General features: G+C 42.5%; 1 protein-coding gene across 3 annotated transcripts in view; it reads left to right on the top strand.

The window, feature by feature from the left end:
- Nucleotides 1-22,973, top strand: part of LOC108932667 (calcium/calmodulin-dependent 3',5'-cyclic nucleotide phosphodiesterase 1C-like) — a 72,242-nt gene that overhangs the window by 31,779 nt on the left and 17,490 nt on the right. For all 3 annotated transcript variants that reach the window (XM_018749211.2, XM_029255070.1, XM_018749212.2), the window contains exons 3-11: nt 5,493-5,606; nt 9,579-9,761; nt 10,366-10,432; nt 12,822-12,938; nt 13,291-13,431; nt 20,315-20,415; nt 20,932-21,060; nt 21,221-21,322; nt 21,989-22,109. In XM_018749211.2, coding sequence (XP_018604727.1) covers nt 5,493-5,606; nt 9,579-9,761; nt 10,366-10,432; nt 12,822-12,938; nt 13,291-13,431; nt 20,315-20,415; nt 20,932-21,060; nt 21,221-21,322; nt 21,989-22,109 — 1,075 coding nt within the window. The remainder of the gene's footprint in view (nt 1-5,492; nt 5,607-9,578; nt 9,762-10,365; nt 10,433-12,821; nt 12,939-13,290; nt 13,432-20,314; nt 20,416-20,931; nt 21,061-21,220; nt 21,323-21,988; nt 22,110-22,973) is intronic.

Here is a 22,973-nt window from a genome sequence, read left to right as displayed (position 1 = left end):
TATAGCCTTCTGTGAATGGTGGATTGGTTAAACCACCTGAATGCTGATTTGCTAGGATCACCGTGGGAGGTGCTTAAGCTCTCCACTCGTAGACCACCACCTTGCATAGATAAATAGCATAATCTTTCTTTCACTGATGCACTCTCCAGCACACTCCCCTTTACTGTCTCCACACCCAAACTATGGTTTCTGATCACGTTTTTGCCAGACGACGATATTTTTTTCCAATACACAATTAATTACCCAAAACAAAAGTAATTACCTGAGGTTAATAACTCCTTTGGTTTTTCAAACACGTCGGCCCACTGTCACTGCAGTGCACGAAGTGGACTAACAAAAAGGCTGGTTTCTAATCAATCGGCCCTTTCAAGCAAGAATTTATTTGGTTTCCCTCCTCTGTGGCCTTCAGAGCCGTAATTGTTCATGAACAACAATTTCCAGTGTCAGTAACAGAGTCTGAATAGAGTAAGTGTTATTCTGTGCCACTATATTGATGCAGTAATTAACTTTATGCAAGTAGTAGAGACACTGCCTTTCAATCAGAAGGTTCTCACTTTGGAACCCTGCTACTGCTGTAGTGCCCTTGAGTGAGATCCCAACCCTGAGTTGTTATAGTGAAAGTTACCCATCTGCATTAATGGGAAAATCTATGTGAGTGGACAAACATAAATGTCTGTGGACATGGCATTTCTGTTTGTTGGCATTTACAGCTCCCGGCAGTGTCTCGGGGAAAGTGTCTTCTTGTTTTTAAGTGCACATATCGACTCTTGGAAGCCACATGGAGTTCCTCCAGAAAGTTTCGACCTCCACTTGTGTCCTTAGTGTTGAAAGATGTCTCTACCACTGCTATGGTTGAGCCCATCCATCTGGTTACTGCTTGTCTTTCTTTTCTTTTTTCCTCCAACTTTTCCAGTCATCACCACCTTTTCAGCAGAATCCAATCATCCAGGGACATGTCCAAAGCATGATAACTTCAGCACCATCATTTCTGCTTCCGACAAGATTTCTGCTTTTATTTGATCCAACATCCATCTCTTTGTTTTCCTGGTTGTCCACAGTGTTCTGAAAAGTTTCCTCCAGCACTACAGTTCCAAACAGCCAGTGTTTTGTTGGTCTGCTTCTTCATTCCTGAGTTAATAATATTAGATCAAGAGTGGGTCAAGATCCTCTGCTTCCGCAAGATGTTCTGGTTCTCAGCTCGATAGTTGGTGCCCAAAGTCTTCTTTCCCACAAGGCATCTCAGCTTTAATTTCAAGTGTAATATAATCATTAACAGGAAGAGTAGCAGTAAACCTTGCAGAACCGCAGCTCTCATTGACAGGTGTGTGGTGCAGGTGTGTGTTGCCCTTCTGCCAAATCAGCGCTTCTCACTTCTGCACTGTGTGTGTTGGTTTTACTCTCACCTGAGAGGCTGATTACTTTGCTACCACAGAGCTGTTCACCCAATGAGTCACACCATTCAAATGGCATTAAAACAAACACGTTCGTTAAGAAGCATCTGAGAAGGTTTTAACAGTGTTAAACGGAACTGGTGCTGAAAAGGAAAACGTGTTACAGTGAAGAATTCATCATGCCATCGCAGGTGCGTTTGTGTTAATTACACTTTTATTTTGTTCGCTCATTTGTGAAAACACAATAGCTTGATACTGAATTTAAATAATGGATTGACTCTTCTAAATGGTTTCATTTGTCAAAGTCTAAGGATGGCGGTATGCATTATCACCAATTAAGTGAAATTAGACACTTTGCAAGGAATTTAAAGTTTTAAATTAATAATCTCTTACCATGCATGACTGGGGGAGGGGTGCAGTGGTGCAGTGGGTTGGACCAGGTCTCGCTTTGTGATAGGTCTGGGGTTTGAGTCCCGCTTGGGGTGCCTTGCAGCAGACTGGCATTCTGTCCTTGGTGTGCCACCTCCCCCTCCAGCCCCACGCTCTGTGTTGTTGGGCTAGGCTCCGGCTCCCCGCAACCCCGTAGATCAAGTGGTCTCAGGCAATGTGTATGTGCATCCATGACTGATTCACATGATTGGAACTGTCACGTTCCGTTCAAGAAAACAACTCAGTCAAGATTCATTAACGACAAGGTCATCTTGAAGACAATGAGTATACAAAGAGGACTGTCCTTAACAACCAGTGGGGCGAATGAATAAAAAGCAGAAATGACCAAAAAAGGCTCCCTTAAGTCTTAAGATAAGATAGATAAGATAACACTTTATTGTCTGTTTGCAGAGAAATTTGTCTTGCTTCACCAACTCAGCAATCAATGTCTTCAAATCAAAGTCTTCAAGAGTCAGTCGAGCCTCTCTTTTTTTTAATGTCCTTGATGTCTTATCCAAGGAAATACTGGATTATCACTTTGTTTTCCAAGCAAAAAATGTTGTGCTCATTTACATAGCTGGCCGTACTGATGAAGATTCAAACTAGCATCCTTCAGGGTCCAGGACCTAATCCTCACCCCAAGGACCTAACCCTACATCGACAACTCAGTGAAAGATCATTAAAGTGCACTTGAATGTAAACATATCTGTGTTTATTTATTTTAAATTGTATTTTCTTTATTGCGTAGTGAAAATGCTTTATTTGGTATAATTAACAGAATGTAACCTCTGACTAAATTAAAAGCTAGAGATGCATTAAGACTTTATTTATTGTGACATAGTGGTTGGCCTTACAAAGAATTCTGAGTTACAGACTTCCTGTCCCAGTTGTGTTTGTAAGTTAATGGTTGAGTGTATTGTAAAGGGAATGAAAGTGATTGACTTTCCCAGGGTGTGATGCTAAGTCAAGCGGATTGTGGTGGACACATCATGGGAGGACTGAATTCAGACAACACTAGTTTCGTCTGTTTCAGCCCGAATGTTGGTGGACGCTGAAGTCAGTAGAGTCTGTAGATGTTCACACCTGGAACAGCCGGCCGGAGGACCTATCCAAATACAATCTTCAGTTCAGCAAATACGAAGTCTAGCGGAGTTTAAGAATGAAAACTCTGCCACTTCTGGTCTGTAGTCCTCATACAAGTTGGATTGAGCCAACATGACTTCTTCTGGGAAAGATTCTTGGGAGCAAAGTCTCCTTCTGTACTGCCATTGACTGGGCTTCTCAGTCTAAGGAGAAGGACAGGTCAAGGACGGCCTTCAGAACGTGCGCTGGTTCAGGTGGATTTGTGTACAATACGCTCTGCCTTCTGGGGCTTTGAAAACGCTCTGAAATGCTGAAGGGAATTCAGGCAGCAAATGCAATGTGAAGCGTCCCGAATATTCACACCAGAGGGAGCATTATCTTCTGAGGGAGGCAGTTATGTTATTCTAATGGGAAAAAATGATCCGTTCTCCATAGATTGGGCTAATTTCACAGTTACACACTTTCAGGTAGCAGCCGATATATGACAGCGTACGGAGGCTGCTTGATGCCTGGCGTTTGGAAATGGATATGGTGCGGCTCATTTCAAAGCTGGTGGATCGGAACGTTTTTTTTTTTTCTTTGAGTTATCAGTGGTTTCTCAGCAAATGTATAAAAACAAAGGGGGATGTGATGTTGGCACTCTCTTTTGTAGGTCCTGAACTGGTAACGTCTCAGAGCAGGAGCAGTAGGGATACACATCCGTTACAAAGGGAAACATGGTATATTTGCTTTTTAACACAGTATCACGCAATTGTCTCCATGAGGACAGTTTCCCACAGTGATTTTAATGAACTGTTTTTTGTAATCCATTTCTTTATTCAGCTCCCCATCAATGCATCTTGTGTATTTTTGGCTTTTAATCAATATTTTTATGGTGACACTTTTCAATCATTGACCCTACCCTGTTGTTCCACTCATTTGTCTAATTCTATTTGCTTTATTTTTGTACAAGTTACCCTGTGGTACAGTTATTATTTCAGCATTGCTCTCATCTGTCTGTCCAATGACATCAAATGCCATTGCATGGTTTATGTATCATTTTATTTAGGTCACTCCTTATGATATGTACATGTTCAAGTTCTTTTGTCATAACTACAAGTACACTGTACAAAGTGCTATGAAATTCTTGCTTGAATGCTTCTCCACAGACTATAGACAACACAAGATACAACAGATACACACACATTTTCAGAACCGCTTGTCCCATACGGGGTCACGGAGCCTACCCGGCAACACAGGGCATAAGGCCAGAGGGGGAAGGGGACACACCCAGGACAGGATGCTAGTCCACCGCAAGGCACCCCAAGCAGGACTTGAACCCCAGACCCACCGGAGAGCAGGACCGTGGCCCAACCCACTGCACCACCACACCCCTGATACAACAGACAGTACCACAAAAAAATAATACTAATAACAATAAATAGCCAAAATAATTAAAAATGACAATGCAAAAGTGACAATGTACATGATGTGCTTGGAGGGATCAGTGCAAATTCTACTTGCAAAAAGTCCACTATTGCTGTTGAGGACGTACGCTGAGGAAGATATCTCTCCAAAACGTGTCCATACTGCGTGAATTGAAGTACAGTCATGCGCCGCTTAACGACGCTTTGCTTAATGACTGAGCGCATATACGACCGTGGTCCCATAAGATTATAATTGAGCTGAAAATTTTTATCGACTAGCGACGTCGTAGCCATTATCACGTCGTAGCGCAACGTGTTCCTCATGTGTTTGTGGTGGTGCTGCTGTGAACAAACCTACTGCGCTGCCAGTCGTATAAAAGTATAGCACATACAATTATGTACAGGACATAATGCTTGATAATGATAATAAACACCTATGTTGCCGGTTTATGTATTTACTCTGCTGTATTTTTTATCGTTATTTTACAATGTACTCTTTCTACTTATGAAAAAAGTTTACTGTAAAACAGTATGCTGTGTTACACAAGTTGCAGCATCATAAATCTCATGTTTACCGCGTCTTGACTGCATCGAGACTATACCATCTAGGTTCGTATAAATCCACTCTATGATCGAGGTTATACCATCTAGGTTTGTATAAGTACACTCTACGATGTTCGCACAATGACAAAATTGCCCATCGACGCATTTCTCAGAACATTCCCCATTGTTAAGTGATGCATGTCTGTACATGTTTCACTAAGACTGAGAGTGTGCTTCCATCTTTTTTTCTAAATTCCCATCTATTTTTGGCATTCTAGCACCCAAGGGTTATTCATTCGTTTTTGGTATTGAGTTGAGCAGGCTTTTTGATAATTCCAACATAGAAAATTAAAAAATGAACCAAAAATTATGTACTCTTTATGATTCTTAAGAACCACTTGAGTCCAGCTGTAGACCTGCAAACCGCAGTTGTGACTGAACCAGAACTTACTGAACACTGAAGATGGATGTAGATGTCAGTGATGTATGTTGGACATGTTAACTTGGCCACACGTCTTTGGACCCCCGCACTAGGGGTGCAGGCATGTGTGTCTGTATTCTGCATGCCAAAGGATGTCATGATGGTTGTGTTTTTGCATTTTCACCCAACTGCTGGCCATTGTGTCTTTGTGTTCTCTAGGTTGCGATGTCTCGTAAAGCAGCTGGAGAGGGGCGAGGCCTCTGTGGCGGACCTCAAGAAGAACCTGGAGTACGCCGCCTCTGTGCTGGAGACCGTGTACATCGAGGAGACGCGGTATGCCCTTGCTTCCCAGCAGACACTTTACTGCCACAGAGTATCACTGCTCCTCCCCGTGGGTCTCCTAATGTACACATGCACATTTTTAGGGTCTCAGCCTCAAGAAGTGTGAGCATTCTTCTGACATTCTTCTCCTAAGTTGACCCCTCAACCAAGCGACCAAATCCTGGAACCCCAGAGCACTCAGAATGTGTGGAAAGACTCGTATAGCAGTTTACCATGTCTCTCTTCCTGAGCTTTCAGCAATGAGAATGCTGTAAAAACATGAGACAAAGGCTCTGTCATCTGTTCACTTTACAGGTTGCTGTTGGCGCTCGTGTTGAAGCTTACGTCATCAGAGCTGGATTAGAGCTGTAATGCCCTCCCCATCCCGGCGTTACGCCGCATGTGTTCAGTAAAGAGGGAGGACAGAAAGCGTCCCGCAGTGAAATCCCCAAGGGACGCAGTACACGCAGCCAATAATCCTCTCCAGCTTCAGCGGGACAGATGCATGAAAGCGTGAGGTGTTAAAATTATCACAAACCCAAGTCTACCTCAATCATAACACCACGAGTGTTGTCACACTCACGTGATTCTGTAGAGCTGCTTCTGTCTTGCTTCGCTGGAGGCGCCACAGACAGGATTACTGCAGGCGCTAGCACATGCTGCCTGGGTTAGCATGTTAGCTAAAAAAAGTGGTGTGGTAAAGGCACTGGACTTGTGAGTGAAATTCAGGATACAGGGCCAGTAGGTGACGTAGCATTTAGAGCCACTTCCCTTGGACTCAAAGGACTCAGATTCAAAGCCCACGTACTACTGCTGTCCCCTTGATCACAAAACTTACCACGAATTAATACAGTAAAAGTTAGCCAAGCCATAGGCTATAAATGGGCAAATAACTAAATTGCTTGACATCGTAAATCTCCTTGGAGAAAAGTTTCAGCTAAATATAAAATCTAAGTAAAAGGGCGCAAAGGAGTGTCCCCTTGAAAACTGACATTTCACATCCATGGCTTTGGGACTTTTCCTCTGCTGCGCAAACTGGTGAAACGATCCAATTTACACCCTTCTGTGAAAAGATCCCTGACACTGAGTGCAATGACTTTCAACAGTTCCCACTTCCCATCTTGGAGTGGAATAAATGAAGGGGGTAGAAGGCAGCAAGAGAGATGTGCTTTTAAATGGCCGTCCTTGGAAACTTCTATGGAATAAATAGCTAATTAGCATGCTATTAAAACCCAGACAGGGATGTAATTTTAAAAACACGGTCTAACAGGAAAGTCCTCCAGACATAGAGGTGTTTGCTGAAGAATCCATCCATCCATTATCAATAACAGCTGTCCAGTGCAAGGTTATGGTGCTCCGGAGTCTATCTTGGAGGCACAGGGAGTGAAGTAGGCCCATCCTGGCTGTGACAACAGTCCATTGTGGATCAGTCACACATATTTACATGACATTTACATTTACTGATGTAGCAAATGCTTTTCTCCCAGGGAGCATATAGAATAGGCAGGACATTGGCTCATGGCAGGGAAATTGAAATTGCTATTTTAATATAGATCTGATGAAACAGCACATAAGATTGTTATAAGTAACCAGCTAAAAAAGTGGACTTTAAAGAATCTAAAGTATTTGTGGCATTCCAATGAGCATCAACATTCATCTCCTGACCTATGGCTCTTAATCACAGTTTTTAATGGACTGATGGAGGATGGAGCTCACACTACTGTGTTGAGGTGATTGCAGACAGAAGCTATTTTTTTCTGCTGGATTACGTTTGCACTGTATGTTTTATGGTTTAATAAAACACTCCATATATCCACCCCATACTGCCCCACGCCCCAAACGTGCCACAGTAATTTAAAATAATGTGCAACAATTTCTTACCTTTGTACTTGATGTCATGTCATGCAAAATACACTTTAGCATGAAATATTAATAAGAGAACATACATGTTTATATTAATTTCGCTATTAATTTCACTCTTTATTTCTATTAGTTTTTGTTCATTATAAAATATCCAGAATTATGGCCATAATTGAGAAATTGAAAATGTTAATTTACAGTCTGAAATAATTAACACACATGCACAAGCTGCACTAATAGGTTTTGCAGGTTCCGCTGTAGATGTGGCCATTAACAAATCCATGTTTGAATGATTTGTTCTAATGTCCAGAATGTCCATGTAAAGCAAGCAGTAGTGACCATGGCTCAAAAACTGATCCAATTGGTAAATGAAGTGCACTATCATTCACTGCGGATGACCTCCACCCGCCAATGGCTGCACACATACAAGGGCAAGTAGAGATACCAGTTCAGCTGAAACATACAGTATGTGTTGTACTGTGACTGGAAACATGTGAATGCAGAAAGAACACACAAACTCCACACAGACTGAGCTGGGTTTAAACAGAGCTGACGCCACAGCCAAAGAATCCTGTAAACAAAAATACTACATATGATGATAAGACCTCTTGGCCCTGTTTACTCTTCCTCTGCAGAGTCCTGGGAGATTAAGGCTGTGGAAGCACAGGGTTTTAATTTTTTTCCCAGAAAAAAATACTGAAAATTATCTCCATAATTCTGAAACTGAAAATGTCATTTTACAGTCTGAAATTTAGAGTGTAATATCTCCACTCTACTTTTGCCAGCCAGGAAGTCCCGGTTCTCCAAACTGAGTCACACGGCCTGGTCCTCCTGCGGGAGTCCTTCATCACCATATTGCATCTGCCAGCAGCGACAGCACATATTGCTAATAATGAAAAGGAGAATTGTTGAGTACATTGCATTACTATTCTGGATAGATAGATAGATAGATAGATAGATAGATAGATAGATCACTCCAACTCGCACCATAATTCTCTTGGTTGTGGTATTTTCCTTGCACTGATACAGTAAGAATACCCTGCTGTATAGATGGTTTAATAATAGTACAGTTGATTATATAATGTAAATCACAGGGATCTGAAACTAGGACATTCCGATTGTTAGGAGACTACCCTAACCACTCTGCCACCTGCTGTCACAACCACAGTAGATTCCTGCTATTTTCATTTTTCCAAAATTGACCTGAAAGTGAAAATGGTCTCACCACCAAAAATATGGGTGTTAAAAAATCTGAAAATGCACTGAGAACTGGCACAGAGGGAGGAAGATTAACACAAGGGAATAAACACGCTTTGTGTATTGGCGCCTGTGAGGGGGCTGAAGAAGGTGGTTCATGCTGAGGTTCAATTGTGGTCGATAAAAAAAGACAACTCAGTCTGGCACCTCTGAGAAACAACAGCACATCGATGCGTGCCGTAATTTCTAACAATTAATAATACAGAAACTGTCGTATCACACCACATTCAGGCTTCACTCATAGGTAAGAAAAACACTCTAGAATATGTGTTTGGACACAAGTGTGACCAAAACTTATTCCCTGGCATGAAATAGATTAATATCATTGTATCAAAGAAAAACATGCACACCTGGATTAAAACCACACCTTTCAAGAACACAACACATTGTTTCCATGGCTGGTGACATTAAAGTTTTCCCTTTTTTTGCTTTGTGGTGCTTTTAGAAATACTGATTCAGCAAATTTGCTCCACCGACCTCCTCAAAGACACATTTGTGATCACCAAATTCCTGTCTTCCTACTTATCTTTAAACCATTAAATTTGAAAGACACCCAAACAACAATCATAACTCATTTCTGTGTGAAAAGTTTCCTAAATGCCAAACTTGAGATAATTAAGATACTGTAGTGACGGGGCTTTATGCTTTAAAAGGCCTTGCTGACCACTTTTTGCAGAAGAACTGATTAAAAAACTGCTTAAAAAAACAATAACTTTATTGCTTTTATTTCTTTACAATGGCACAATTAAATGAAACTTCAATTTCAGTACCCTTACTATTTTTGTTCTTTGGAGTTCATTTTTTACAGTACATGTTTGACGAAACTATAACTGCACTGATTCACCTTCTCTTTGTCGCCCCCTGCAGGCGGCTGGTGGACACGGAAGATGAGCTCAGCGACATCCAGTCGGACTCTGTGCCTTCGGAGGTGCGGGACTGGCTGGCCTCCACCTTCACGCGCCAGATGGGCCTGATGTTGCGGCGGACGGAGGAGAAGCCACGCTTCCGAAGCATCGTGCACGCCGTGCAGGCAGGGATCTTTGTGGAGAGGTGGGGACCGCCCATTACAGGGAGCCCCGCCCACTGAATAGCCCATTGCCCACTTACACCCACCAAAATGTGACAGACATATGCGGAAGAGCCACACCCACAGCGTAGCACAATCCCTTCTCAGGCCCACACTTATTGGCCATGCCCACTCCAGTACAGCTCCATGCTTACTTCCTACTTAATAAGGCCCAAATCAGACTCATTACCCATTCAAGGTAGCCACACCCATTCCAACCACCCTAAACAATGGCCCTACATTGACATATTTGACCCTACATTGACTCCACCATGAAATATTTACACCTGTTTACCATTGTCTGGGGCAAGGTGAAAACAGGGTACACCAATCTGTTTACACTGCTCTGATCTATGTCTCCTTTGGCTGAAATACCATCTCTTTGAGAATGGTTCCAGAGTTGAACAACTACTATCAGATTTGTGCTCCCAGTCAGTGTTTTGCTTTCTGATTTAGAGCTTCAACCTAAACTACTGTGACAGGTGTGTGCTTGATGCCATGTGACCATAGCCGGCAAGAAAATTGTCGCTCCTGGTGCGTCTGAGGTTCTCTGAAAGTTGACTCTGATCTTTTATCTCTCCCACACAGAATGTATCGTCGAACCTCCAATATGGTCGGATTAAGCTACCCACCCAGCGTTATTGCTGTTCTTAAGGTACAGAAACACACATACACACACAAACACTCCCCTACTTAGACTGGGTGGGCAATGACTTGGGTAGAAAAGTTGCGGTGCAGATTAAAAGGCAGCGACATCTGCGTGAAAAGGAAAAAACCTTTTTCCTGAAATTGTGACCAGTAAAATTGTTATGGTTGCTCAGAATATGGATTACTAACTCAATTCTTTGACACTTTTCTCCAGAAGTTCTTCCTAAACCCTTCCTACAATGACCTACCTTCATTTTTTTGGCTTTGGATGGGCTGCCCAGTGGCACAGCAAGTAGGGCTGCTGTTTTATGGTGTCTAGGTGGTACAAAAGAGTGTGGGTTTGATCCTTCCTTAGTCTGTGTGTTCAGGTTCACCTATAGAGTGTATTAATGAGTGACTCAGCGTAAGTCACCTTGGTGAATAAGGTGTGTGGGCTGGTAACACTACAAAGAGTTAATTAGAAGTTGCTTTGGTGAAAAGTATCTGCTAAATAAGCAAATGTGGTTTTCCTCCAAAGCAACCTTAGGTATCTGTTTACAGTGCTGGGTACTTCTACTATAGCAATTGAGGATAAGTACCTTAGACAGGGTACTAAGGCAATAACTAAGATTAGAACTGGTAACCTTGAAATCCAAAGGCAGCAGCCCTAACCGCTATCCGAGAAGCAAGCTCTATGATTTGCAGTCTTTACCCATTTGAACAGCAAGGTCAATTTTACCATATTAATTTAGGGTTGGTACCTTGACTGAGGGCATTAGATTATGAAGAGGGATTTGAGCCCAGGTCCTTCAAACCACTACACAACCTTCAGTCCCTTCATTAATAGCACATCAATCTACCTCCTGGTGTCTAATTTACAAACATGAAGCTTTATTGATACATGTACCTGTAATAAGCCAGAACAGTTCAATATGGGCCACAGCAATTCAAATATGGGCCAGTTCCACACCTTCAGTCTTACTTATGTGGATACCATGGTATGTACCTTATGGTCCCCCCCTTCCCCACCCCAAAAGAGGGGATACCAGCTGAGTCAGGCTCCAGTTTTAAAGTTTAAATCTTTAATGTGTCGTGAATCAGACATGCTCCTCGCTGTGAAAGAGTTGTCAGACGGAAATATATGTTGGATCATTTCCCTTTCGAGAGGCGAAAACAAGAAACGGCACCGTAAATCAGTTAGGGCTTCGCTTCGCACCCACATTATTGCAGAGGGTTGTGTTATGAGTCCTCCAGCTAATGTCTGGACATGATGGAGCTTGTGCAGCAGTAGGACCCTTATTATTCTGGCAAACACACAGGGTACAGCGGTGTACAGCATACAAGGGTAAAATATCAGTAAAGTAGGAAACAAGCTTTCAGCTCTTCTGCAACTCCCAGAGGTGTAGAACACCTGTGGGTTTCTTTGCTCCTATTCTTCTGTCCACTTAGTTCCACATATATATTGTCCAGGTTGTCTAGGTGTACTCAAACTTTTGATGGTATGTTACTGAGGTAACTTTGCTTGAAGCTGTTTTATCTGAAAGGTTTCAGTGGTTTGCCATATTCATAATTTTAGGTCCAAAGCCTGAAGAGTTCTTTCTAATGCAACAGGAACCAAGGGAGGTGTGTTACTGTTGTCACTTTGGACTTAAGAGGTACTTTATTTGAATCTGCCTGTCACAGACAGGGACAGGAGGCAGGAGGTAAGTGGTTTGGACCCAAGCACTGGTCTGGTCATCCCGGCTGCAACAAACCCACAGAGGTAGACGAAATCAGTGGTCAGGGACAGGAATCGGTCGATTGGGTGCAAACATTGTTTTGGGGGCAAGGCAGTACTCAGAACAAGGGAAAGCAAGCAGAGGTTGAAAGTCAGGTAAACACATGAATGAGGAACAGGGTGCAAGGGATGAAACATTGAATTCGCAAGCCGAGGTGTTGCAAGATTCCGCAACCTTGTGCCGGGATGGCGTTGCCTTTATCCCTGGTTTTGTTGATTGTCGTCAGGTGCGGCTGCTTGGCTTGTGGGCATGACACTGCCTCCTGCTGTAGTACACTTGAGCAAGCTAGATCTTCAGACTCAAGATAGATTTAGCGTAGTTAGATCTTCTGAGGTTTGTTTTCTTCACTGGGATTTTTTTTGTTTTCCTCTCCTCAGCTGCCGTTTGACTTATTTGCATACTGCTCTTTAGTGTCACTGCTACTGTTAGTTTTATTATGAGCATCTTTGCTCAATCGCTAAGAAATTAGAAAATTACGCAGCTTATTCTACAAGCATTGTCCATCGCCGTCCAAGGTGTCAGCGGAAACAGACTAATAATCAATCAGTGTCCTTTCATGTGACCAAACTCCTCTGGCTGTGCATTCATCACCTCTTCATCTGTTGCATTTTGTGTTTTTTGCTTTTCTTCCTTTCTCAGAATGTGGACCTGTGGTCTTTCGATGTCTTTGCTCTGAACGAGGCCAGTGGAGACCACGCACTGAAATTCATATTTTATGAACTTCTCACCAGATATGACCTCATCAATCGTTTCAAGGTTAGTAGTCATGCTCACTGAATTGATCTTCTTCAGGCTGTAGTCACTGAAATACAGAGATGGCTGTATGAATGTACATTTATTTCTTTCAGTTTTTTTGTTGGTAAAGCTTATTTTGAAACATCAAATGCTACATCATGATAAGGGATGACTTGGTTCATTTCCCAAAACTAGGATGCTGTTGTTGTACCCATAAGGAAAATTCTTGAGCAAAATTTTAAGTGCAAATTCTGTATGTTCTGGAAGTAAAATGCCAGAATGAGTCATCCAAATGTCTACTGAATATTCACACTAGAATGACGGTTTCCTGAAACTTGGCTCTCCTTTGTTTGTCCTTGATTTTTCTGTCCAGATCCCCATCTCTGCACTGGTGTCCTTCGTAGAAGCCCTGGAGGTGGGCTACAGCAAGCACAAGAACCCCTACCACAACCTGATCCATGCTGCAGATGTCACGCAGACGGTCCATTACCTTCTTCTGAAGACTGGGATGGTGGTAAGGGTCATGTAGGACAGCGGTCCCCAACCTTTTTAGCACCAGGGACCAGTTTTGTGGAGACAATTTTTCCACGAACTTTGGGGGGGGGATGGTTTCGGGATGATTCAAGCGTATTACATTTATTGTGCACTTTATTTCTATTATTATTACATTGTAATATGTAATGAAATAATTATACGAGTCGGATTCTGACTTAAGCCTGCCACCAGATGCAGCTTAATTGTCACTTGCCACTTACTGGTAAGGTTTTGATATGAGTCTGCAGGCAATTGATTTCTTATGGTCTCTTTGCAGTCAAACCTTTCTGCTAATGTTAATCTGTATTTGCAGCCGCTCCCCAGCACTAGCATCACCGCCTCACCTCCACCTCAGATCAGTGGCGGCATTAGATTCTCATATAGAGCACATAACCTAGATCCCTCGCATGCGCAGCCAACAGTAGGGTTCACGCTCCTATGAGAATCTAATGCCGCCCCTGATCTGACAGGAGGCGGAGCTCAGGCAGTAATGCCAGCGATGAGGAGCAGCTGTAAGTAGGGATGAAGCTTCGCTCGCTCGCCCGCCGCTCACCTCCTGCTGTGCGGCCCGGTTCCTAACAGGCCACGGACCAGTACCGGTCTGCGGCCCGGGATTTGGGGACCCCTGATGTAGAAACACCCCTAAACATCTCCACTATACCTCAGAGGATCTCGATATCCCTGTTTAGGCCTGCTATGTCCTGCAACCCTAAACCCTAAACACCAATCTTCAAGTATCTGACCACCTCAGTTTGGACCAAAAGCATTTAAAAGGTCAAATCTGAAAGCACCTTTATCACATAGCTCATGCCTTCAGGACTCAATTTCAAATACCTTTCTTGGACTTCAAAACACCATTTTTGTTGTATTTACTTTTTTTTTCAGATGGCAGATACTTTCCACCAAAGCGACACACAACACTAAGTAAATAAAATTACAAACAATTTGTTAACAGTCTGCTTTTTGATATTGCCATGTTGCTGGCCCACATCCATCAAGTGGCTCCTATAGAAGTGAAATTAAAATATGAAATGCATAGATAATTATAGCTCATTTACATAGCTGTTAGATCAGGAGAGAAGTGGGTCTGAAAGAGATGTGTTTGATAGCATTTTTGAATACTGGGAGGGATTCAGCAGCTTTGAGGGTCAGCGGGAACTCAGTAGGACCACCAAGCAGCCAGAGATGGAGGAGTACAGGTCTTGTTGGGCTGTAGGGAGGGATTAGGTCCTATGGGTACTGGGACATAGATCCATTGACTGTTTTGTGGGCACTTGCTAAAAAATGTAAAAGCTCAACTCAGAACTCAGATCAGCTTGAACAGGTGTGAAGTCTCACTTTCATCAGACTGGTTTCTTCAAGGGGGGGTGTGGTGGCGCAGTGGGTTGGACCACAGTCCTGCTGTCCGGTGGGTCTGGGGTTTGAGTCCTGCTTGGGGTACCTTGTGACGGACTGGTGTCCCGTCCTGGGTGTGTCCCCTCCCCCTCTGGCCTTACGCCCTCTGTTGCTGGGTAGGCTCTGGTTCCCTGTGACCCCATATGGGACAAGCAGCTCTGAAGATGCATGCATGCGTGCGTGTGGTTTCTTCAAAAATGCTCAACCAGAGGCTCCAGAGCAGCCTATCCAGATGGTATGCTTATTCTCAAGAAGGCAAAACCTTGCACCCTCAGTTGTAAAGCTCAGATAAAGACAGGCTACTTCATGTGGGGGGGGGTGTGGTGGTGCATTGGGTTTGGCCAGGGCCTACTCTCCAGCAGGTCTGGAGCTTGAGTCCTGCTTGGGGTGCCTTGTGATGGACTGGTGTCCTGTCCTGGGTGTGTCCCCTCCCCCTCCAGCCTTGTGCACTGTGCTGCTGGGTTAAGCTCCGGCTCACCGTGATCTGGCTTGGGACAAGCGGCTTCAAGCTCTGTGTGTGTGGGTGTGGGTGGCACTTCATATGGGTTCTGTAGAGTAACAGTGAAGCTGTCATGGCCCCACAGAGTGGAATTTTCAAAAATTTAAACTTCTGAAATTCTAAATAATAGGGACTTCTGGGTCCCAAGTAAACATAGCAGAGGGAAAGCCTTTTTGCTTTATGAAAGTGTGGATCTGTAAAATTGCATTGGTTGCTCAGGAGATGGATTTTAAGTCTAATCTGCTTGTTGAGTTCATGGACTTACATCAGGGTTTTGATGTTGGGGCAGTTTTAGTAGGTCAGACATGCACAGCAGGGATTTGAGGAAGACAGAAGACCAAAACATCACTGAAATATCAGAATAAATCTCAAGGCCTTAAGAGCTGAAGCCATTATTACCCTAAAGAGAATGGATGACTGTCCCATGCCGGGGAATATAGTCCCAGGACAAATGTCTGTTGAGATGAATGGCTTGAGGCTTTTGAATTAATAAAAACCTCACCTACTCTGGTGAACTCTGACTCAACAAGGCATCTTTTCTTGATACAGAAGTATGTTAAGTGCCTGCTATTTCAAAATGCCACTTTTCAGTGGTTCAGTTGTGCATCGAATAACCTTTAAGGATTAATGCCTGCAATGTGACCAACATAGTTTGACATACAAGACTATATCCCTTTGGAACTAAATAAGAAGGTATAAAGATACCCAGTCAAAGTTTTCTAAAACAAAAAATTGGCCGCATCTCAATTTAATATAATAAGGCTGAACAGATTTCCATGTTTAATGTTTTTTTAAATGTACCTTGCAGTCAGATATGTGTACAAGAACAAACCCTATTAGTTCCACTCTCATTAAATCTTCTCAGTTTTATTGAGCAGGAAAGGTTTGTTATTCAAATGGAATGTAAATGAAACTCGAGCAATTGAGGCAGTGTGGTGGAATCAGGTGAACAAATGTGTGTTCTGTTGCAATAAGTCGAGTTCTCCTTCATGTACACATGAATGTTCATACTGAAGTATGTGGGAGACGGCCATATGAATGCAATTTATGACTGTCCAGCTACTTCTCACACTTTTTAAAAATTATAGTACTTTAAACGAAGACAGATTTTTCCAGACTCGTTGGAATTACAATGCAGGTTCAATGTCTCTCCTAGTAGAATTTAGACACTGTGTCATGGAATTCCCCTGGGGCGGGAGTGTCGGACCCAAGCACGGAGCACAGGAAGGGCTTTCAGGGGGCAATCCAGGAAACATGGTCAAAAAACAAGCAAAGGGTCACCAGTGTGCGAACATAGTTCAAAGGGAGAATCCGAGGCAGGCAAGGAGTCATGGTAACCCAGGAAGTCGTGGAGATACAAGAGAGGGTTCAGGGAAACGAGGATGAGGATGTGGGCAAGGGCAAGGACGAAGGCTCAGGGAAGTCAGGAAAGCAAAGGCAAGGTACGCAGGTGACTAACAACGCTGAACAAGGTTCCACGTCCGTATGTGCTCAGCGTCTCCCTTTTATGCGCCTGTCCCCTAATCAGCCACAGGTGCTCCTCGTTGTGCCGAGGGGGGCGTGACACACTGAGTGAAACACCTATTGATAGCTGAACTTCTGGTGCAGACCATAACAATAAAATATATTCCATATTTCTATCAAAACAGGTTGTGGTTTAACTGGAACATAAATGGGGACAAATCAAACTTTCTGTTAAAAATCTTTAAACACCATTACAGTAAGATTGTACACTATCACATTCCCATGATAGATGTATCAAGCTACCAAAACCAGCACATTTTTTATTAAGTCACATCCTCAGACATGCTTATCTACATGTAAAAAAATGCACTCAACAGTAATTATGAGGACAAATACAATTTCAAACAGAACTCGGAGGGAAACGAGATTCGGGAAGAGAAATGGGATTAAGTGGATTTGTGCGGTTATCTGACAGGACGAGGAGACGACAAATGAGAAAATGGGCAACAGATAAAATCAGATATTAAAGAAGGATTAACAACGTGGATCCGCTGCATCGTCATTTTGAAATGGGCTTTAGGGAAACGTAAATGAAAGGCCGTAACGGTACTAACAGAGGGATGTCAGACATAAACATTTGCTGGAATGAACTAAACAGCAGGCCGAATGTGATGTTCCCAGCTGATGCTATGCGGCATGTCCGAGTTCAGTAAACCGCAGGCAAAAGGAAGTCTTGATTGCCCTGCTGCCCACGCCTCATGTATTTTCATCTCTGAAAACAAGGTTACCACAACAGCCGGCCATCCCAATGCACTCTGATGATAGAAGATAAACCATCAGCATAATCATAATGCGGTAAAGAAGTCTACAGCCTTTTGGAGATGGAGGGCAGGAACAGTTATTCACCCATCTCAGATCCAGTTGGCTCAAGTGCTTCTGAAACAGCCGTCTCTGGAGTACTGGAGTATGGCTGTACAGAATCACTCAAAGGTTTGAGTAAACTCTAGAAGCTTGACTTCCCAGGGCCAAAACACAAAAATTTGATGCCTGAGGAGTGGAAGTAAGCCTTATGGACAGATGAGTCAGTATTTGAAATATTTGAGTCCAACCACCAAGTATTTATGAAATTCAGAGGCTGAGCATGTGAGAGATGTCACTGTCATCCTAATCTCCATCTTGGCGGTGGGAGTGTTATGATGTGGGACTGCTTTGTTTGTCACAAAATTCACCATCTTTGTAAAGTCCATGGAAATCTCAGCCATCATGGCTATCATAGCATACTTCAGAGGCATAAGTATGGCTAAATGGTCAGTCCTTCATTCTTCAGCAAATCACCAACTCAAAACACATCTCAAAGTTGTGTTAGAAGCATTTGGTGAAAAAAACGAAAGTAAAAGACAACTCCCGACAAATGACCCAGATGGAAAACTTTTATGGAGATTTTATGCCTTTTATTTATTTATTTGTTTATTTATTTATTTTGTTGAAATTTTATGGAATAACTGGCTTCCTGCAAGTCTGCTCAGACTTTTGACTGGGACTGTCAATATTGTGGTTGTGTAACATGTATTATTTTTCTCATGTCTACATTGAATGTGATTGAGACAAACTGATATTTTCTAAACTTTCAGAAAATTGTACAGTTAAGTTTAAGAAGCGCTTCACAAATTCCCCTGGGTACAATCCATGATCAGAGTCAAACTTTGGATTTTTATACCAAAGTTAGAGACTCTACCCTTTTCATCAACAGGCCAAAGCCTCATAGGTGACACTTCTAGGGTCTCTAATACATTGTCCTTTGAAGAGCTGTCACATACCCTGTTGTCAGGCTTATATCAAATTAGCAGAGACTGACAGCAATTCTCCAAATTGTACACTGGCAGCTGCCCGCCCACAGGGTTGTCATGAATCACATCTTTTCACACTTCGACATCAGTGCAATGACCCATCTGGGGACAGATGGTGACAGAATCAAGCCCATTTTTCCCAGTGACCCAAAATGCATCTCCAATTCACATACACCTCCTAGCAAAGAGTCTATGATTACTACAACCCTCATCATACATCTTATCCACCATAATTTCTGCGGGACACGATTTCTGTCACAGTTTGCCATATTTCTCACCCTAGAAGGGCCAGTAGATAGTGTAGCAGTTAAAGCTTTTCCTTCACCATAAATTCTTCTGCATTCAAAATCTTGCTCCTGCTCTAGTACCCTTGATCAAGGGCACTTACCCTAAATTAGTACAGTAAAGGCTGACTGGCTGTTTAAAGGGGTAAATTACTGTATGGACCTTGACATTGTCAACAAACTCATTCTGGCAAAAAACATAAGCAAAATAATAAAAATAACACTTGTGTATCCTTGTGCAAGACTCTGTTACTAATGCCCTTTGTTTTCAAGTCTCCAAAATTTTTCCTTGACTTTTGCAGCCCTAACAAATTAAATATGCTAAGCCCTTTTGTGGCAGCCCTGCTATACTGTAAGTAAGCCTTATTAAAAGTTATTAAACTGAATTGCAAGCACAACTGGGCACAGCTTTGGCATTTCTTGTCCAAGACACTGTTCCCAGTAAACAAGAGAGGAGTGAGCCTGACTGTTTCCTATTTAGTTACCTTTACGGGGTTTTTTCCCTTGGCCTAACTCATATTTTCATTACCATCAGGGGAAATTAGCTGTCATAACTGAACAGAACTGAAAATATAGCAAGTGAACATGCAGTTCTGCCCGGAATACCATGGATGCATTTAACTTATTATGCACGTCAAGGGTTATGTGCACGACACAAGTGTAAATAATGACAGTACGTTAAGGTCAATGGTAATGGTAATGAAATGCCATTATGGAGAGGTTATTTTAGTCACAGCCACAGGATTCGACTGTGAGTAGATTCAGCATTTTAAACTCCCAGTGAGGATGAAACGGGGCAGTTTGTCTAGACATGAGGTGCAGAAGGAGCATCTGGAGAATATCGAGTAACTGATATTGTGGAATGCAAAAGAGAACAGAGTTTTGTAGCAAAACCATACCAGTTAGATCCATTCCAGAGCTGCAAGGTCCAGGGTTCAAAGGGTAGTTCCTGCTGTAGTACCCTTGATCAAGGTACTTACCCAGATTTGCTCCAGTAAAAATACCCACCTGTCTCCATGATAAAATAATTGTAACGAGCTTGGTGTACAAATCTAACATTGTAAGTAGCATAAGATAGAACAGTCTCATACATTCAGGTGTTATGTGGTAATATTACATTTGCAATTTTCTACTAATATCTCCATCTACTAATTTTTGCACAATATTTACAAATATATAACAAATTTGTTTATTATGCCTGTGTCACTCCCATATCTTCACATTCCAGATCAAAATAAAGTAGAAAATCCTGTCTCAACAACTAAAATTGCTGCACTTTAGACGCACTTTATTCTCAACATCCAGTTTCCCCCCTTTCTTTAGTCTTTTTTTCTCTTCCTTTCTTCTCACCTTCTTTTCTCCTCTACGTTTCAGCACTGGCTGACGGAGCTGGAGATCTTCGCCATGATTTTTGCAGCGGCTGTGCATGATTATGAGCACACAGGCACCACAAACAACTTCCACATACAGACCAGGTAATGTTTACTGACAGTTTTAAACCCACAAAAGATAAGAGGGACTGAGCCTGGGGTGGAGTGAGTCCTTAATCGCCAGCTTGTGGAAGGAAATCATATTGTTTATGGGTAACATTAAGTTACCATTTAACATTTATTATTAGGACTGTGGAAGTGCTAGATGCACTGTTTAAACAAGAAGAAATGAAAAAAAAAATTCATATTCTCCTTGACTTAAGATCTGCGTTCACATAAACAGCAAGTAAACTGTGCTAAAGCGCTCTGTGTCACTGCGTGAGAAGAGCGCTCCATAAAAATGGATTGAATTGAATTGAATTAATAAATTCAAGCAGTTTCTTCTTCATATTTTTGTTGTTATTATTATAATAATCATATTACATTATTAATAGTTTTTATTAAATCTGATCTGTAAAAGGACTCTTAAAAGTAATGGGTCCTTGTACAGTTCCCTGATGAACGCCAACATGCTCTGTATAAGCAGTGCCTGCACTGTCTGACACTTTCCATCCCCCTCAGATCAGACACAGCCATCCTGTACAATGACAGGTCCGTACTAGAGAATCACCATGTGAGCGCAGCCTACCGCCTCCTGCAGGATGATGATGAGATGAACATCTTGTACAACTTATCAAAGGATGACTGGAGGTGAGAGAGCTGAGAAGTATTTCAGTTGCTGTGTTCTGTCATTTCTCACCTCTCATGTCACTGTCTCTTTGGGTTTTTTTTTTTTTTTTCTGAACTCCACGCAGCTGTATGACACTCGGTAGTTCTGTACTGATGGGTGACTGACAATTTATTTCACTAGGGAGCTGCGGGCCGTCGTGGTTGAGATGGTACTGGCCACAGACATGTCCTGTCACTTCCAACAGATCAAAGCCATGAAAAACTTCCTGCAGCAGCCTGAAGCGTAAGTGGGGCCCTTTATGTCTTCCACTTCTGTGTGTGTGGCCTCTCTGAACAGTCGATGCTACCAACCAGGATGGCCTGTCTGGCATTGACTTTGTGTGTCAGCTGACACCTAGAGCCACTTTCTGTGTGTAAAAGACAGCTGTGTCATCAGAAAGCAACTGTTTCAGGAGGTCAGTCTGCACAACAATGCATCTGAAACTCATTAGGACCTGTGATATCTTTACTTCATTTTGCTTTATTAATTCAGCAGTAACGTTTTGTTGTTGTAGCCCATAGCTGAATGTTTCCTCTGTGAGCACAGTACATGGATGACTCAAGGGATGAATTTTCTTTTGCTAGAAAAATTAATGTTTAATCAGTGTCATAATTCATATGAAGGATACCTCTTTGGATACCGGAATTCTCGGATAATAATAGTTGAAACGTTTTCAAAATATTGTAGTCTTTGCCCTTGCATTACGTATTTGTTTTTGTTCATGTTGCCATGGCTCAGTGTTGCTGTTGCTGAAAATAAAAATAAAAATAACCAGGAGTGGAATGATAATCATGTGCTTAGGCAGGTAGTCAGTTCCAGAAGTTAATATATAGTGGAAGTGAGCAAAGCTGTAGAATCTCAAGGTAAGTATTCAGTGATTGATGGTTTTGCCTTCTTACCTGGCTGTAGGATCGACAAGCCCAAAGCCTTATCTCTCTTACTGCACACGGCGGACATCAGTCATCCTGCAAAGAACTGGGATGTGCACCACCGCTGGACCAGTTCCTTATTGGAGGAGTTCTTCAGACAGGTGAGTCCTATCTGAGAAGTGCTCCTTACCCCCTCTCCTCCACCCAGCTGGATAATGTCACTTGTAGTTTGAAGAATAACTTTATAAATGAGCCATGTCAACTACCCTACTGTCACAAATTCCAGTTTCAATCATTTCGGGTGGGTGGGAAAATAACCTGGGTTTGCAAGAATATTCTGACATTTTTATAAATGCATCTGAAGCAATGTGATAAGACAGATTGACATTTTGTGCCTTCAAAAGTTTCTTTTTTATTGACTGCAAATAGAAGATAGAAATTGTAGTATATCTCTATCAAAAGTGACATACCATCACCATCAATAGCGCACTAGCCCCTCATCTTCTGAGCACAACTGGGACCAGGAGTTTGTTCATAATTTGTATTGCATGAGGATGTAAGGGTAATTGTAATGGGATGTAATTTTTTTTCTGTTTGTAACCACAAAGTCAATTTTCAATAAGCCACAATGAGTAAAAAAGATGTCTCTAACTTAATTGCTGGTTAGATTCTGTAAAATTCATGGATATAGCCAAAATAAAATATAAAATCCCTCCATAACACCTTTTACTGCCTTTTTCATTAACTTCAAGCTGCATTAAAACTAAGCGCGCACGCGCACACACACACACACACACACACTTTCTGAACCACTTGTCCCATACAGGGTCGCGGGGAACCAGAGCCTAACCCGGCAACTCAGGGTGTAAGGCTGTAGGGGGAGGGGACACACCCAGGAGAGGGCGCCAGTCCATCACAAGGCACCTCAAGCAGGACTCAAACCCCAGACCAACCCGGTCCAATCCACTGCGCCACCACACCACCATGCCAACCCCTGCATTAAAACTAAACCTAATTTAAAATTG

This window comes from Scleropages formosus, chromosome 9 (genome assembly GCF_900964775.1).
Source record: "Scleropages formosus chromosome 9, fSclFor1.1, whole genome shotgun sequence".
In the NCBI taxonomy this organism is placed as follows: domain Eukaryota; kingdom Metazoa; phylum Chordata; class Actinopteri; order Osteoglossiformes; family Osteoglossidae; genus Scleropages; species Scleropages formosus.
The sequence above is the reverse complement of the archived record's forward strand: the minus strand, read 5'-3'. Positions and strand labels throughout refer to the sequence as shown.